Genomic DNA, 15,209 nt, shown 5'->3' on the forward strand with positions numbered 1-15,209 from the left:
GACTCCGGTCCGATGCAGAGGGCGAGGCCCTAGTTAGTTCTGGACTTCGGTCTGATGCAGTGGGCAAGGCCCCAGTCAGTTCCAGACTTCGGTCCGATGCAGTGGGCAAGGCCCTAGTCAGTTCCAGACTTCGGTCCGATGCAGTGGGCAAGGCCCTAGTTAGTTCCGGACTTCAGTCTGATGCAGTAGGCAAGGCCCTAGTCAGTTCCGGACTTCGGTCCGATGCAGTAGGAAAGGCCCAGTATATGCTTTATTTGTTATTATATGGTATGTGGTAGTTTAGGGAAGCTCACTAAGCTTCGTGCTTACAGTTTCAGTTTTGGTTTCAGGTACTTCAGCTAGCAAGGGGAAGGGCTCGGGATGATGGCATGGCACACACCACAATTTTAGCCTGGGAGTTAGACTCTGATATTTTTGACATGATCTTGACATCAGTTTGATATGAGACATATTTTATGACATTTTGAGACACACGACTTATGGTTTTCTTATATGATATTAGGATATTATGGTTTTAGTAATGTTTTCAAACAAAATTTTTGGCTTCTATTTTTGGGATGTTTCAACAAAGCCTCTACCAAGTGGGTTAGTTCCACATCGACATAGAATGATGATATCTAACAACCATAATTCTCTCATTTCCCCTACATATGAACATAGTCAATTTTGGATATTGATGTGTATATTAGGGGCAAAAGTGAAGATTTGGTGTTGTTTTTAATTTTAATTTCCGAGTAAAAGTTGTTATGGTATTTGTTCTTTATATTTCTAATCAACTAAGTTTCTAGATATTAGAACCCTTTCTTAAATATGACTTCTAAGATGAAGTTCGTAATTAGATCAAGTTATATGTTGGGTTCCAAGATTCTAACAAATCTATTGGTGTAAAATTAATTATTTTGGCCATTGACGAAGTTATTATGAGACCACCTTTGAACTGAGTGAGCACCTTTATACCAAGAACACATTTACACTAAAGAAAGCACATTTGCACCAAGAGAGTACTTGCACCAAAGCCGATGCATTCTTGGGTTTCCAAGCCATTCCAGTGCATCAGGCACCAGCCCAACGCCTTTGTCATGCAGGAGCACATTAGTCCATGTTGGAGCGAATTAGGCTTGCCTTCGGTTGGAGGGCATTGACCTGCTTCCGACGCATTTTCCTGGAGCATATTTTCGTGGAGTGCATTTAACTTGCCTCCAGTGCATTTGGCAATGCTCATGTGCTTTAGCCAAAAGCTTCATGCCTTCATCCCTGATCCAAATGCTCCATTATGTTGCCAAATATTCCAACATATCTTTCAGGTCTTCGATACTCAAATCACATGTAAGAAAACCAATTAAACCATAAACCAGATCCAACGTGAGTGAAACAATAAATCATATCCCAAACAAGGAGATAACTATCAATTATACATGTGTAAAGTCAACCAGACCACCAATATTCTATCTAGGATTCTAAGCTTAGAGACATGCGTAAGGTATGAGTGAAGGCTAATGAATGAGTTACACAAAACACTGATATAATAGTCATGTTATAAAGACAGAACTGCCCTTGCTATAGGCCAAGAGCAAAGCTAGATGCACACATAGTATGCTTGCTACGATAGACAGAGACCAGACAACTTACAATGAGCCACCTTGATCTTGAATGAAAAAAAAAATATTCCAACAATGATTAACAACATGATACGAACCGAAACAATCAAAGATGAATTCTCAATGATGAATTCAGATAAAAGAGTCTCAGTGAAGGAACGATTCCATACCGGAAAGCACTCACCACATACAAAAAAAGCGGTCAGAGATTGATTAGTATTGGAGATAAATTACGTATATAATTAGTTTTATTTAGTTACCTATATTAGACTAATTTTTAATTTAAATATATTGTTGTAATTTGTATATATATATATATATATATATATATATATATATATATATATATATATATATATATATATATATATATACATACTAAGTATAAAACCCATGTATTACATAGGTTAATTTAAAAAAATATATATAATAATCTAAATATTTAAGAACTTTAGATTTATAAGAAAATAAGAAAAATAATAAATTATCAAAATTGATCTTTTTTATCTTTTAAATTTAAATAAATAATAAAAGTAAACTAATTAGCTTTAATTTGGAAATTTTAAAATAAAAAGCTAAGTCCATTAATAAAATTGATATTCATTTATTACTATATTTATTATAATTATTACATTAAAGTATTATGTGGAATTTGTTAAATAAAACCCATAAAATATCATGTGCAAAAAAAATTAATTCAAAATTACCACAAAATGAATTTTGACAATTTAAATAAGAGAGATATGTGGAAAAAAAAAAAAACTTTTATTTATTAGAGTATATTCATCTTTCAATAATATTCATCGCGAACTTTTATCCCATCATCCTATGGTATCAGCCTAAATTCCGATCCCTAAACCTCCTCACGGGTTTCACTTTCTTTCTGCCTCTCATCTTCTTCGTCTCACAATTTCTTCTTCGTCTCAGAATTCTTTCTCCATAGACATTCTCATCCATACGCTCACCGTTAAGTTAACCTCTTCCAATTACCTCCTCAGGCGAAATCAAATTACCTTACTTCTTCTTCATCAGAAGTGGATGAGTCATGTCGCGCGATGGTTCTTCTACCGTCCCGAAATCCACAACTCTAATCGACGGCAAAGAAACTCCCAACCCAGCCCATGCTGCTTGGGTCGAACTTGATCAGAAGGTTCTTTGAATTCTTCAATCCTCTCTATCCGAAGAGTCCATGTAGGAAGTCAGCACACTCACACTACACAATTGTTAATGAGTTAGGTTCAAGATTTACAGAAACCCCAGCACAGCACACCATATCTGAAGAAGGTAGAATAGCCTAACTGAAGGGTGAAGAAACACCAATCTGATCCGAAAGAAACAAGATACAACTGCGGAAAATTCAGATAGATAAAGATTTGATACAAAACAATACTATCCAGACAGTAGAGGAGTATATTTTCAAGAATCTGAAGCGTCAGAAACAGTGAAATACAAATCGAGCAAACAACAGTGGTTTGTTCAAGATCTACTCTAACCAGAAGCAGCTAGTTCTGAGAAACTCGAATAAAAAACGCTGATGAAAAAACATAGATCTGTCACACAGGTAAACGTGGTTGCTCTGATACCAAAAAAAAATCACATCTAGACCAAGATACTTAAACTTCCACTTATTCTTAGCATATATTAAGAACACAAAAAATGAAATACATCTTACACGAAAACTCACTACAAAGATCTCTAGAGCATACCAAACAAATCACGCAACGTAATGTTATTCAATGAGAAACATATATAGAACATAGTTACAACTCATTTAGACAGCTTCAGTCCTTCACGAATCTCCTTGCTGCTTCCCACTTTCAACTTTCAACAACTGATCTGCAGTTCATGCTCAGAATTAATTTATTATATAGTAACTGCACTAAAAAAACCAAATTAATTTATAACAAATGTTCCAAATGTCTTCAATATTTTTTCAAGATTAGTTTGATTAAGAATAAAATCTATACTTTCAACAATTACACATAAAACCTAAAAGACTTTCATCCAATAGATGTTCATGATTTCCATAAGAAATGGTGCAAAAGTTATTGTGCTACACATCACACGATGTACAAGTTCCTAAATTCGAATTATCCCCATGCCCTATACGGCAGTTCATGTTACCCATAAAAGAATTGTCTGTCATGATGTTTACCGGTTACTCGAACAACCTAAAAAGTAAAAACACATTGTAGAATGCAAATTTTTGTTGGGCTGGTATGGGGAATATCTAAATAACAGTCTAGAACTATAATAAAATACAAGATATCAAAGTTGAGTGGTTAAACCTCTAGAGAAAAAAAAATTGTGGTGCCTAGAGATAGAACGATTGTGAAACTTGGTTACTACGTTGTAACATTATTCCTTGAAATAACTCAAAATATTAATGAGGAAAAAAAATGGCACAAACAAGTAAGAAAAGATCGGTAATAATAAACATTACTTAGAAACCTCCAGAGATCCGATGTCAACCGACAATCATATTCACATAGAACTTTTAGCAGGAAAGGATCCGAGCACATAGAATACCATGTTTTGGCTATCAAACAAACATTAACTTTATAAACATGACCGATTGAGTTGTTAGAATAATTGTGTGCAATGAAATGCAGCTTTTATTCTAGAGTGATCCGCTTCCTCAGCCATTATTTTGTATGTGCATAGCAAACCAGACCCTAGTTCACATAAAGAAGGCAAAAGAGAACTAGTGCTAAAAGAACAAGCAGTTTTGAACAATTGTAAATATATAAACACCAAGAAATCATCATTCTTGAAACATATTTCTCCAGAATTCATTTTTCAGAGTGTAACATATTTTTACAAGATCTTTCATCTATTTGCAACAAAAAGTCAATGAGTAATTTATTTTTATCACGATACAATGTCTAATGTGAACATAACAGAGAAGATAGAGAATTACCTTTAAGATGATGAACTCTTCGATTGGGTTCACCACCCGTAGAATTGCTCTGTGCTAATGAACACTCTTTTGAGGGTGAATCAGTGAAGAAAACAACATCCCCCGTGTTCTCAACAAATAAATTCACAATTTGGGGGATTGGAGGCATGCTCACGTCTGAGACCCCTTCAAGAATCCGTTCCACCAGACTCATGGCAGGCCTACTCTCTGCCTCATCTTGGATACACCAACATGCAACTTTGCAAATTTTTGTCACTTGTTCAACACAAGCTTCCCTGTTCAACCTACTGTCTAGCAGGCTAAGGATATCACCTCCCTTCATAAGAACACTTGAAACCAAACCTGGGTAGAATGTATTGCTTGAATATTCACAATGCATGACATTTCGCTTTCCATGGACTAACTCAAAAAGCATCATTCCATAGCTATAAACATCTGCTTTAGCTGTGACAGGCACCCCTGATATCCATTCTGGCGCTAGATACCCCATTGACCCCCTTGTAGTTGTTAACACCCTACTAAAGTCCCTACCAACAAGCTTTGCCAGCCCAAAATCAGCAATTTTTGGATGGAAATTAGCATCTACAAGAATGTTATCTGGCTTTATGTCACAGTGAATGATGCAGTCTCTGCACTTGTCATGAAGATAAACCAACCCTCTTGCAGTTCCAAGTGCAATCTGATACCTCCTTTCCCAGTTTAAAACTTGTTTTCCACGGAAAAGATGGGTATCTAGTGAACCATTTGCCATGTAATCATAAACCAACAACTTATTTTTACCTTCAGCACAAAACCCACGAAGACGTACAAGATTAACGTGTTGGATAGTACCGATTGTGCTGACTTCACTCCTGAACTGCTTCTCTCCTTGGCTGATGCTTTCAAGCTTTTTCACTGCCACAATCGACGAATCATGCAGTACCCCTTTGAAAACGGAACCAAAACCACCTTCTCCCAATTTGTCCGAGAAATTTTTGGTGGCTATTTGCAAATCTTTGTAGACAAACGCCACCAGCAAACCCTCCATTGTCGTCTTTCCCACCGATAATGATACCCTCTTTTTTCTATAGATTAAAACCAAAACTACAACCAAGAAAAGAACCACACCTCCCACCACCCCAACAACAACAATCAGATTATTACTCTTCTTAGGACGAGGAAGATCCTTAGAAGCAACTTTAATGTAGATTGTATTCCCACTACCATCGTCTTCTGAGAGGTTCAACAGATTTCCATCCCAAACTAAACATTGAGCAGCGACAAAAGAGTAAGCATTACACAAGCAATCATTCAAACAGGTGGTACGACATTCTCCAGCACTCCCAACTGCTACAGAGTTATTTGGAGGCAGATTCTTGACTCTAATCTTGAGAAAATCTTGCTTTTCCATGTTTCTCCCACACTGCAAATCGGTTTTTCTCACACATCCACTGGAGAAATCACTCTGATTCCAATCACTCTCTGATCTAGGATTGAAGCCAGTCAAGCAATTACAAAAAGGTGATCCAGACTGCCTGCAAATCCCAAAAGACCCACATAATGCGTAGACCTCACACTGCGTTTTAGGTTCAAACCAAATTAAATTCAACTCTTTATTATTTTCCGACCATGCTAATTGCTGAATTGTACCAGAAACATCTAATATAAATAAAGATATAATGGAAGGATCATACACAGAATAAATGAAGTAACTCTCGTTAACATTTTCATGGTAGCTGTATATGTAATTGTAATCCAACCTTGTTTCCGGTACTAAATAAAATGCTTTCCCATCCCAAGCCCCACTTGTCCAGTATTGTTGGGAGCCATTCCACTTGAATACGTACTCTTTACCTGACGGATGAAGTTCAGCTGAGAAGAGTCCTACAGCAGGATCTTCCTTGCTTCTCCATGATGTAAGACGCTGGCTCTTTTTAGTTCTTTTATCATAACCAAGTTTAGCACCAGGCAACCAAGTATGAGTTGGATGGTCAAAACTTTGCCAAACTGCAGGTTCAACTGAATTTGAAGTACCTTCTCTCAAAACTAAGTTACCATCATCAAGAATAACAGCTATTGCAGACTTCAAAGTGGTGGTGGTGGAGACATTTGTGGACCAAATCTGGGACTTGGACTCATTCAAGAGCACCAAATTACCATCAATGATTTTTAGTTCTGAACGGAATCTATCAGAGACGGGTGTTTCTCTGTTTGCCACCCAAACTATGGAAAGAGGATTGGACTTGATCTTCTTATACCAAATGCCTATGTAATAGTTGGCAGAGTTACCTGGTTTGAAGAAACCCAGCTCAAATTGTTCACCTTCAGATATTATTGTGTAGTCTCCAGACAGAGGCTGGTTCACAGAAATGGTGGTGGCTCCAGATGAGATTGTTATGGTCAAAGAGAAACACAGGAGCACCAGAAACCTTCCGAAACTCTGAGTTTGTGTGAAGCTCATGACTTGTACAAGATTTGGACAAAGAGATAGATAAAGATAGAAAATTAAAAGAGATGACAAGTATTATAAAATATGCAGAAACATATCACCAGCATTAGGTTTTATACTACTCACATTTGAGCCCTGAGGTGAAGTTATTAGCTAGAGTACAAATACCAGCGGCTGTTAGTCAACCCAATTTCTACTCTAACCTGTAAAAGTTTGTTAAATCATAATCATACACATCGGTCAATATAAATTCAGGTACTAGTCAGTCTTGTCATCATAATTAAAGAGTTTTGACACAGTACATACATTGAATGACATATTATTATCAATCAAATACATTTCACATGTTTTACAGGTGACATCCCATCTCTCCATAATTAGTTGCAATTTTAAAGGACTGTCATGAAAGACTTTTGAACAGAATACATACATGTGTTGTTATTTCAACGAAAATTTCATGAATGTATGTATAAAATCTTAGTATATTTGACATACATCAAAAAACAACCTTCTAATGCGTGTCCGTGTGACCTTTCACACAAATACTTGCACTATTACATCTTTTGTCCTTTTATTTAAAACTTATTTTCAGAACCTCGTATCATTTCAAATTATTTCTCTTTCAAATATAATAATATTATAATCATATAAATATATAAAACAATATTAATATAAAAGTAATTAAATTCGATTGAAAAGATCTTAGATCCAATCATTACCGGTATGAATAAATAGGAAGTAATTAAGGGTACAGATAAATAGGAAGTAGTATCACAACCATAAAACGAACCATAAAACCATATGTATATTAAAATATTCTAATAAAAGAAGAATTGATTTAGAAAATATCCTTTACTTTTTCAAATCCGTAAAATAAAATAGTTTAATTAAATATAATTTTTTTAATATTTTTTATATTTTTTTAATGTAATTTATTAAAATCACTTTTATGTTATAATAAAAGGCTACAACATAACAATAATAAAATAAATTTTTACGCAATACACATCAAAAGAGTTCAAATGCATTCATTCTTAATATTTGACATGTATCAAAACTACGAGACTTAAGTTGACTCTTTTATCTACTACTGGAAAACTGGTGCAATAGCTAAAGCATAATCCGTAGCTATAAGCGGATAGCTACGGAAAATTGTATGTAGCATAATGGCCTGTGGCTAAATTATAGCTACGGATTAGCTACAGAAACGCTACGGAATAGCTATGGAATTTTTCGTAGCTACCATAACTACAGAACACTTACAGAATATCTACATAAATAAATAGCTACGAATAGATAAGGATCTAAATACCTACATAATAACTACAAAATTGGATAGCTACGGAATAGCTACAGAATAGCTACAAAACTAAATAGCTATGGAAATCAATAGCTATTCCGTAGCTAACTTCGTTTTATTTAAAAAAAAATTAAAATTTAAAATTTACATTTCTTATCAAATACCATATTCAATTCAAATTTGTCCCAAATATCATATAAAATACACCAAAAAAACGTCCCTAATACCAAGTTTGACACATTCCCTTCCAAAATACTTATCAATTGTCCTCAAATGGAACATCGGGGAGAGCACGAGGTTGATTTCCAGACATATTTATCATCCTCATAACCATTTACATTTGTTCTTCATTTATTGTTGTTGTTGTTACATGGTAGAAATTTGTGCACGCAACCTATCAACCTAAAAAAATTATAACACAATTCAATACTTAAACAATAATAGCAATGTACTTTAGCTTATTATAACAATGCATTTTTGTTTATAATGCTTATAGCAATATACTTAACTTTTAACCATAAGTGCAACGTACTTTTGTTTATTATCAATTAAATCAATATTATCAACAAACTACCTAACGCTTAACCATAATAGCAACGTACTTTTGTTTATTATCACTTTAATCAATATTATCAACAAACTACCTGTAACGCCTGATTCCTGGTACGCATTAAATTATAATTTATTTACTTTTGTAGAGCTACTCGACAAGTTGGGAGCCCCAGACTCGTTGAGTAGAAACGAGATTGGACGTGGGGTTTTAAACAATCTACTCGACAAGTTAAGAGCCCTCAACTCGGCGAGTAGTTATGCCATAGTGAAACCCTAATTTTTGGTTTTGGAGCCTATTTAAGCATCTTAATCCCAACCTTATGCCCTCATTTCCAACCTCCAAGTCCGAAACCCTAATCCACAAAACCCTAGACCATTTTGTGAGTGTGTGAGCCATTTTTTAGTAATCTTTGTGTGTTCTTGAAGCTTGAAGAAGAAGAAGGAGCTAGAAGGTTCAAGGAGAAGATCGTAGATCCAAAGATTTCCTTCCATCCTCATCATTTTCTGGTAATCAAGTCTCTAACTTGGCTATTATTTCATTAGATCTCCTTAGTTCCATTTTATGAGGGTTTTGGTTCAAGAATATTGATCTTTTGGACATGAGCGTCCCAAGTGGCTTACCTTTCAGATTTGGGATCTAGAAGGGGTTTCATGGCATAAAGGTGCAAACTTTATAACCATGGAAACCCCATGCAAGCTTCAAGACGTTATTATGGGTTTTTAAGCCCCAAAACGCCATGCATGGAAGTAAAGGATGAGACTTTACGTGTTCATTTGGTGTATAGGACCTAGATCTCGGTTTCATGCTTTGGGTTTGAGTAATAAGGATTTTGGACAAAGATCTATGTCCTAAGGAACTAGGTTTTTAGCTAAACCCACTAAGAAGGATTATTAGCGGGTAAAGTTGGAAACTTTACCCTTAAAAAGGGCATTTCTAGTGTGTAGATGAAGTATGGACTTTGGATCCGAAGAGTAGAGGCTTAATCTGTTAAGATGGCCAAAACAGACAGAGGAACTCGTCGAGTCCATAGAGGAACTCGACGAGTTGGGTCGTGCTGTCCTGTTTCAGCTTAAGTTAGAACTTGACGAGTTTGTGAAGGGACTCGATGAGTTGACTCACCAAATCACTACTATGAGTAGCCAGTGAACTCGGTGAGTCAGAGGTGACTCGAAGAGTTAGATTTCAATTTCAGTGTTGTAGAACTCGGCGAGTTGATTGATTAACTCGACGAGTTGGGTCAACCCATAATGTGGACTTGACGAGAATGTTGACTTTAACCAGGGGTAAAATGATCATTTTACTCTTAGAAGGATTCTCAGTTGTTGACTAAGTGTTTATTGTGAAAATTATAGTTGGGGAGTCGTTGGAGCAGCAGTCGGAGATTCCTTACATGAGATTTCAGTACCCAGCTTGAGAAGTGAGTTTTCTTCCAATAGGAACGCGTCGAAGGCACCAATGCCGACATGTTTATGTATGTTAGTCTATGCCGGATTTTTGTCCGATGTCGGGGTTAGCCCGATGTAGATTATATGTTTCTGGACTTCGGTCCGATGCCGGGGCGAGCCTGAGGAATGTTTGTATACTTAATGTCTTCATGATTCTTGAATGTGTATGTTATATGTTCCGGGCTTCGGTTCGATTTCGGGGCAAGCCCAAGGAATGTTTAGCTTATATGTTATGTATTATGTGTTTCGAGCTTCGGTCCGATGACGGGGAAAGCCTGATGAATGTTTATATGTTTATGTTTTGTGTTTATGTTATTTGCTTGTTGATATGTTATATGTATACCAGACTTAGGTCCGCTGACGGGCGGGGCCCGATGCCGGACTTCGGTCTGATGCCAGGCGGGGCCTGATGTCGGATTCGTACGATGCCGAGCGGGGCCCGATATATGGGCAAGGCCTAATGTATGGTATTATGTGTTTATGTGTATGGTATGTGGTAGTTTGGGGAGACTCACTAAGCTCCATGCTTATAGTTTTCAGTTTTGGTTTCAGGTACTTCTGGTAGCAAAAGGAAAGAACTCGAGATGATTACAGTGCACAAACCATTCTTACAGCCTGGGATGTTTAGACACTGATATTTTGAGTCGTGATTTTGATACAACATTTTGTATGATGATTTTAGATACATAACTTATGATTTCGTTGTGATGATTGATGGGTTATGGTTTTCTTATTTATTTTTTAAAACGAAAATTTTGGACTATATTTTTTGGATGTTACAAGTTGGTATCAGAGCCTTGTTTTGAAGGATTCGGGCACACTCTCGAGTGTTTCTGAACTCAAACTGAGGACTTGGTATGAAAAAATTTCAGAAGAAAATCATTTTTATAAAAGAACTTTGAAAAGATAAAAGAATTTTAAAAGAGAGGAAAAGGGTGTGGTGCATGCAATCAGCTAAGCTCAGGTAAGTACTCCTAAATTATCCATACAAGTTTATGTTATGGTATGTTTATGAGAATTGCATGCTAGATTAGGGCTAAGGATCTAAGAAGGATGCCTTATGTGCCAGTTGTATGTGTATCAAATTTACGAACTGCATGCTAGTACAGATTAGTCGGTGATATGATAGCCTGGTAAGGATATGCTTGATTATGTTTACTTAATGCTCAAATGTTGCTTGTTTTGTGCTTTTAGGAGTTCTAGTTATATTTTACTAACTAGTAAACGAATATGTTAAGTTACATATTGCAAAGACTAAATAATTTCAGAAGGTTGGGTCTAGTTCTATTTCGCAACTCTTGTTTGAGTCCAACCATTATAGGTTAGGATCTCTCATTCGAAGATTATCTAGTCTTATTGATATGTAATGGTATTCGCGAGCTAGTTAGGGGGAGATAGTAGGGACTTCTTATGCAGCTGATGGCGGAGAGTAGGATGGTGATTACCCTAGGGCAAGCCTAGGATGAGATTAGCGCAAGAAGCAATAGTAGTAGAAGGGACTTGGTGAAGTCAATGCAGTTCTTGAGGAAAGTATGGATAGATGTAGAAGGTAGTATGGGCTCGTACTACTGAAAGCAGAGGATCCGTACTCGAATCAAGGAAGGCTATGATGAATCCAGGGAACTTGTAGTATATGTGATCCCTCAAGATATGATTAGTATTATGATGTTTGCTATGATGTGTTTACAGAATGGTGGTTTTACGCACTAGACCAGTCGGCAGTTCAGGCACCGGTGAAGGATCAGGCTCGAGGTCTAGAGTTGGGCAGTTAGAAGACCAGACGAGGGAGTTCATCTCCTCTGAGATCATGCGCAGTGTCCTGGATCAGACTCTTGTGATCTTTGGCACATTCAAGGAGGGTATTTTGGAGCTTTTGGACGAGAGACTGAGTGCCTTCCGCACAGAGGTGGAGGCCATGATGGGGTCGTGCGCACTAAAATTTTGGGAGTTCAGAGCTTGAGGAGCTCCTGATTACCATGGGGCTCGGGACCCCATTGAGAGCACCAGATGGTTGGCGGATGTTGCCAATACATTTCACACCAGCAGATTTCCCGATGGAGACAAGGTCTGACTTACGTCGTGTCTCCTGAAGGACAGGGCATGCGACTGGTGAGAGGAGGTTGGGCATGCTGTGGGTGCCACTTCCTTTGATACTATGACTTGGACCAAATTCTTGGCTAGGTTCAGAGCCAAGTTTACACCTATGATAGAGGTGCAATAGCTTGCTAGGGAGTTCCAGGATCTTCAACAGACGACTAAGACGGTGATGGAGATCACCGCTATGTTTAGGGAGAGGGATCTTGTCATTCCGCAGTACATGGCGGATGAGAAGATGGAAAGGGCCCAATATCATGAGATGTTGCGGAGTGATGTCCGCAAGTTTGTGAGCCACTCCAGCTGCGAGACACTAGAGGATATGATTGCTAGGGCTCGAGATAGGGAGCTGGATTTGGAGATGGAGAGGAAGAGGAAACCCGAGGGGTTCAAACAGGGAGTGCGAGCATGAAGCCCAAGGTGTCAGATCACAAACCTAGGAGCCAGCAGGGCCGCAGCCGCTGTGGCAAATGCGCCAAGTTGCACGAGGGGACGTTCAAAGAAGGGAGTTCAGGTTGATTTAAGTGTGGCCGAACTGGGCATATGAGCAGAGATTGTACAACTACTACAACCACCGTGACAGTATCAGGCCTGATTTGCTTTTAGTGCAATTAGAGGGGACACAAGAGATCCTAGTGCCCGAGTTTAGCAGCAGCAGGGCAGGTGGCAGCACCCACCCCTGCTACATTGAGGATTACATACGATCGTCAGGGCCGAGGTGAGCCACCTGTGGCGAGGACCAGGGCCTTTCAGTTGATAGCACAGGAGGCACGAGTAGCTCCCGGTGTGTTGAAGGGTATGTATCTTCTCCTTATCTCTTTATTTCTTTATTTGTACTAATTATTGCTTATGTTTATGTGTTTTGTTATAACATCATTCTTAGTGAATGGTATATCAGCTTTGGTACTATTTGATTCAGGTGGCACCGATCTTTTGTGTCGCTCGCACTCAACAAGCAATTAATAGGGGCTCTTAGAGAGTTGGATTGCCCAGTTCATGTAGACATAGCAGATGATAGGACCGTTAGGGTTGCGAGGGTTCACCGGGGATGTACACTGTAGTTGTTCGATGACTAGTTTTCTATGGATCTAGTCCCTATTCCCCTGCGAGGGAATAAGGTTATAGTCAGTATGAAATGGTTGAGCCCCATTGGGGTAGTGATTGACTGCGAGCAACAGTTAATGAGGGTTCGGACTCCTAGCGGGGCAGAGTTAGTAATTCAGGGCGAGAAGTCGCAGGGTGGACTGACCCTATGTTCAGCAGCGAGAGCGACACACTATCTTCATCAGGGTTGCACGGGTTACATTGTCTATGTTATGGATACCCGGGACAAGGTTAAGGCAACAGTCGATGATGTTCTGGTAGTGCGACAGTACCCGGACGTATTCCCAGAGGATTTACCTAAGGTACCTCCAGAGTGACATGTTGTGTTTATTTTCAACATTCAAAAACCAATATTTATTTTAAAATGTTTTCAAAATAGTTTCATATCAGAGTATCCTAGAAATCAAATCATAAAATGTGAGGAGGTGCACGATCAAGCCTTCAATTTCCAGGGATCATCCGAAGTACCTGAAGCAAAATCCAAAACTGTATGTCCGAAGCTTAGTGGTTTCCCCAAAAATACCAATGTCATACAATCATAAACATATCATAGCAAATAAACAACATACATATATACTCTATAGTAAGACTGGATTGCCCCTACCAGGCCTGCAGTCTAACTGGCCCACTCTCAGAACCTTCAGCATGTCTGGTCCACTCACTCGAGCCTTCGGCCTGTCTGGACCGTTCTCCGGGCCTTCGGCCTAATAGATATGCCTTAATGGGTCTGTAGTCTATCCGGTTTGCCCTGGGTTTTTTGGCCTTCATCACAAATCATGTCCGCCTCACCCCAACCCTACATATACAATCAACACATAATATCATAAGCTAGCTAGCATGTACAACTAGTCAAACCGATCTAACAGATTACTAATCATAGCATCATCCTATATACCAAGACACCGACCTAACAGGTCACTAGCATATCATCATCCTATATACCACGATACCGACCTAATAGGTCACTAAGCATATAATCATGCCATAACCAGGATAACAATCCAATAAGGTCTGGCATTGGTGCCTTTGACCCTATTAGTATAGTGAGGACAACTCACCTCACAATGTCGAACTGTACCGAACTGAAAAGATCAAACTCCCAAAGCACGACTCCAAACTCAAACACCTACAACCACCATTGATCCAATTCCATATATTTCCAAATTACCAAAATACCCTCATAAGTCAAACTTGGTCAAAGTCAAAGTCAACGATCAAGTTCAACATTCCATGTTGATCCAACTCCTCGAGTTCCTCCAGATCTTGGAAACCCAAGACTAGGTTCAACTCGCCGAGTTACCTTAGTAACTCGTCGAGTTCATTCAGAACCTCTAAACCGAAAACTTGAGTCGAATTGCCGAGTTACCTGAGTAATTCGTCGACTTCTTCAGTGTCCAAAAGATTAGGAAAACCCTCATCAACTCACCGAGTCATCTCACCTACTCATCGAGTTGACTATGCAACTCGTCGAGTTCCTTCAGCCATTTCGCATTCGACTCATTCCAGTCGATTTCATAGCTCCAAACTCCAGATCTATCTTTCTATGGTGAAGTTACCACGTAAAGTAGCCAACTTTACGTGCATGAAAGGTCTCATGAGGCTAAAATTTTCCATACTAAGCTTAGGAAGAGTTTTAGGGCATAGAGAAGGGATAGGGTGTCACACCCCCGAACCGATGAGACGGTAGAAACGTCTGGGAGCGGGTGACGTCATGTACAGTAGCATAGCAATTGAATAATAGAGATTAAAGCAAACACAACCATCATA

General features: G+C 38.4%; 1 protein-coding gene across 3 annotated transcripts; it reads right to left on the minus strand.

Annotated features, from left to right (window-relative positions):
- Window positions 1-3,186: 3,186 nt before the first annotated feature.
- LOC145092350 (G-type lectin S-receptor-like serine/threonine-protein kinase At2g19130) lies at window positions 3,187-7,149 on the minus strand. Of its 3 annotated transcripts, XM_079030278.1 has the most exons (3): window positions 7,073-7,149; window positions 4,519-6,960; window positions 3,189-3,434 (listed from the first exon to the last, which is right to left on the minus strand). In XM_079030278.1, the coding sequence occupies exons 2-3, from the start codon at window positions 6,956-6,958 to the stop codon at window positions 3,388-3,390; spliced, it is 2,487 nt and encodes an 828-aa protein (XP_078886404.1). In that variant the 5' UTR covers window positions 6,959-6,960; window positions 7,073-7,149; the 3' UTR covers window positions 3,189-3,387. The 3 variants fall into 3 exon arrangements, with proteins under 3 accessions (XP_078886405.1, XP_078886404.1, XP_078886403.1); XM_079030279.1 differs by lacking the exon at window positions 7,073-7,149 and having other exon boundaries at window positions 3,187-3,472; window positions 4,519-7,049; XM_079030277.1 differs by lacking the exon at window positions 7,073-7,149 and having other exon boundaries at window positions 4,519-7,049.
- Window positions 7,150-15,209: the final 8,060 nt, after the last annotated feature.

This window comes from Lactuca serriola, chromosome 3 (genome assembly GCF_051521515.1).
Source record: "Lactuca serriola cultivar US96UC23 chromosome 3, Lser_US96UC23_V15, whole genome shotgun sequence".
In the NCBI taxonomy this organism is placed as follows: Eukaryota; Viridiplantae; Streptophyta; class Magnoliopsida; order Asterales; family Asteraceae; genus Lactuca; species Lactuca serriola.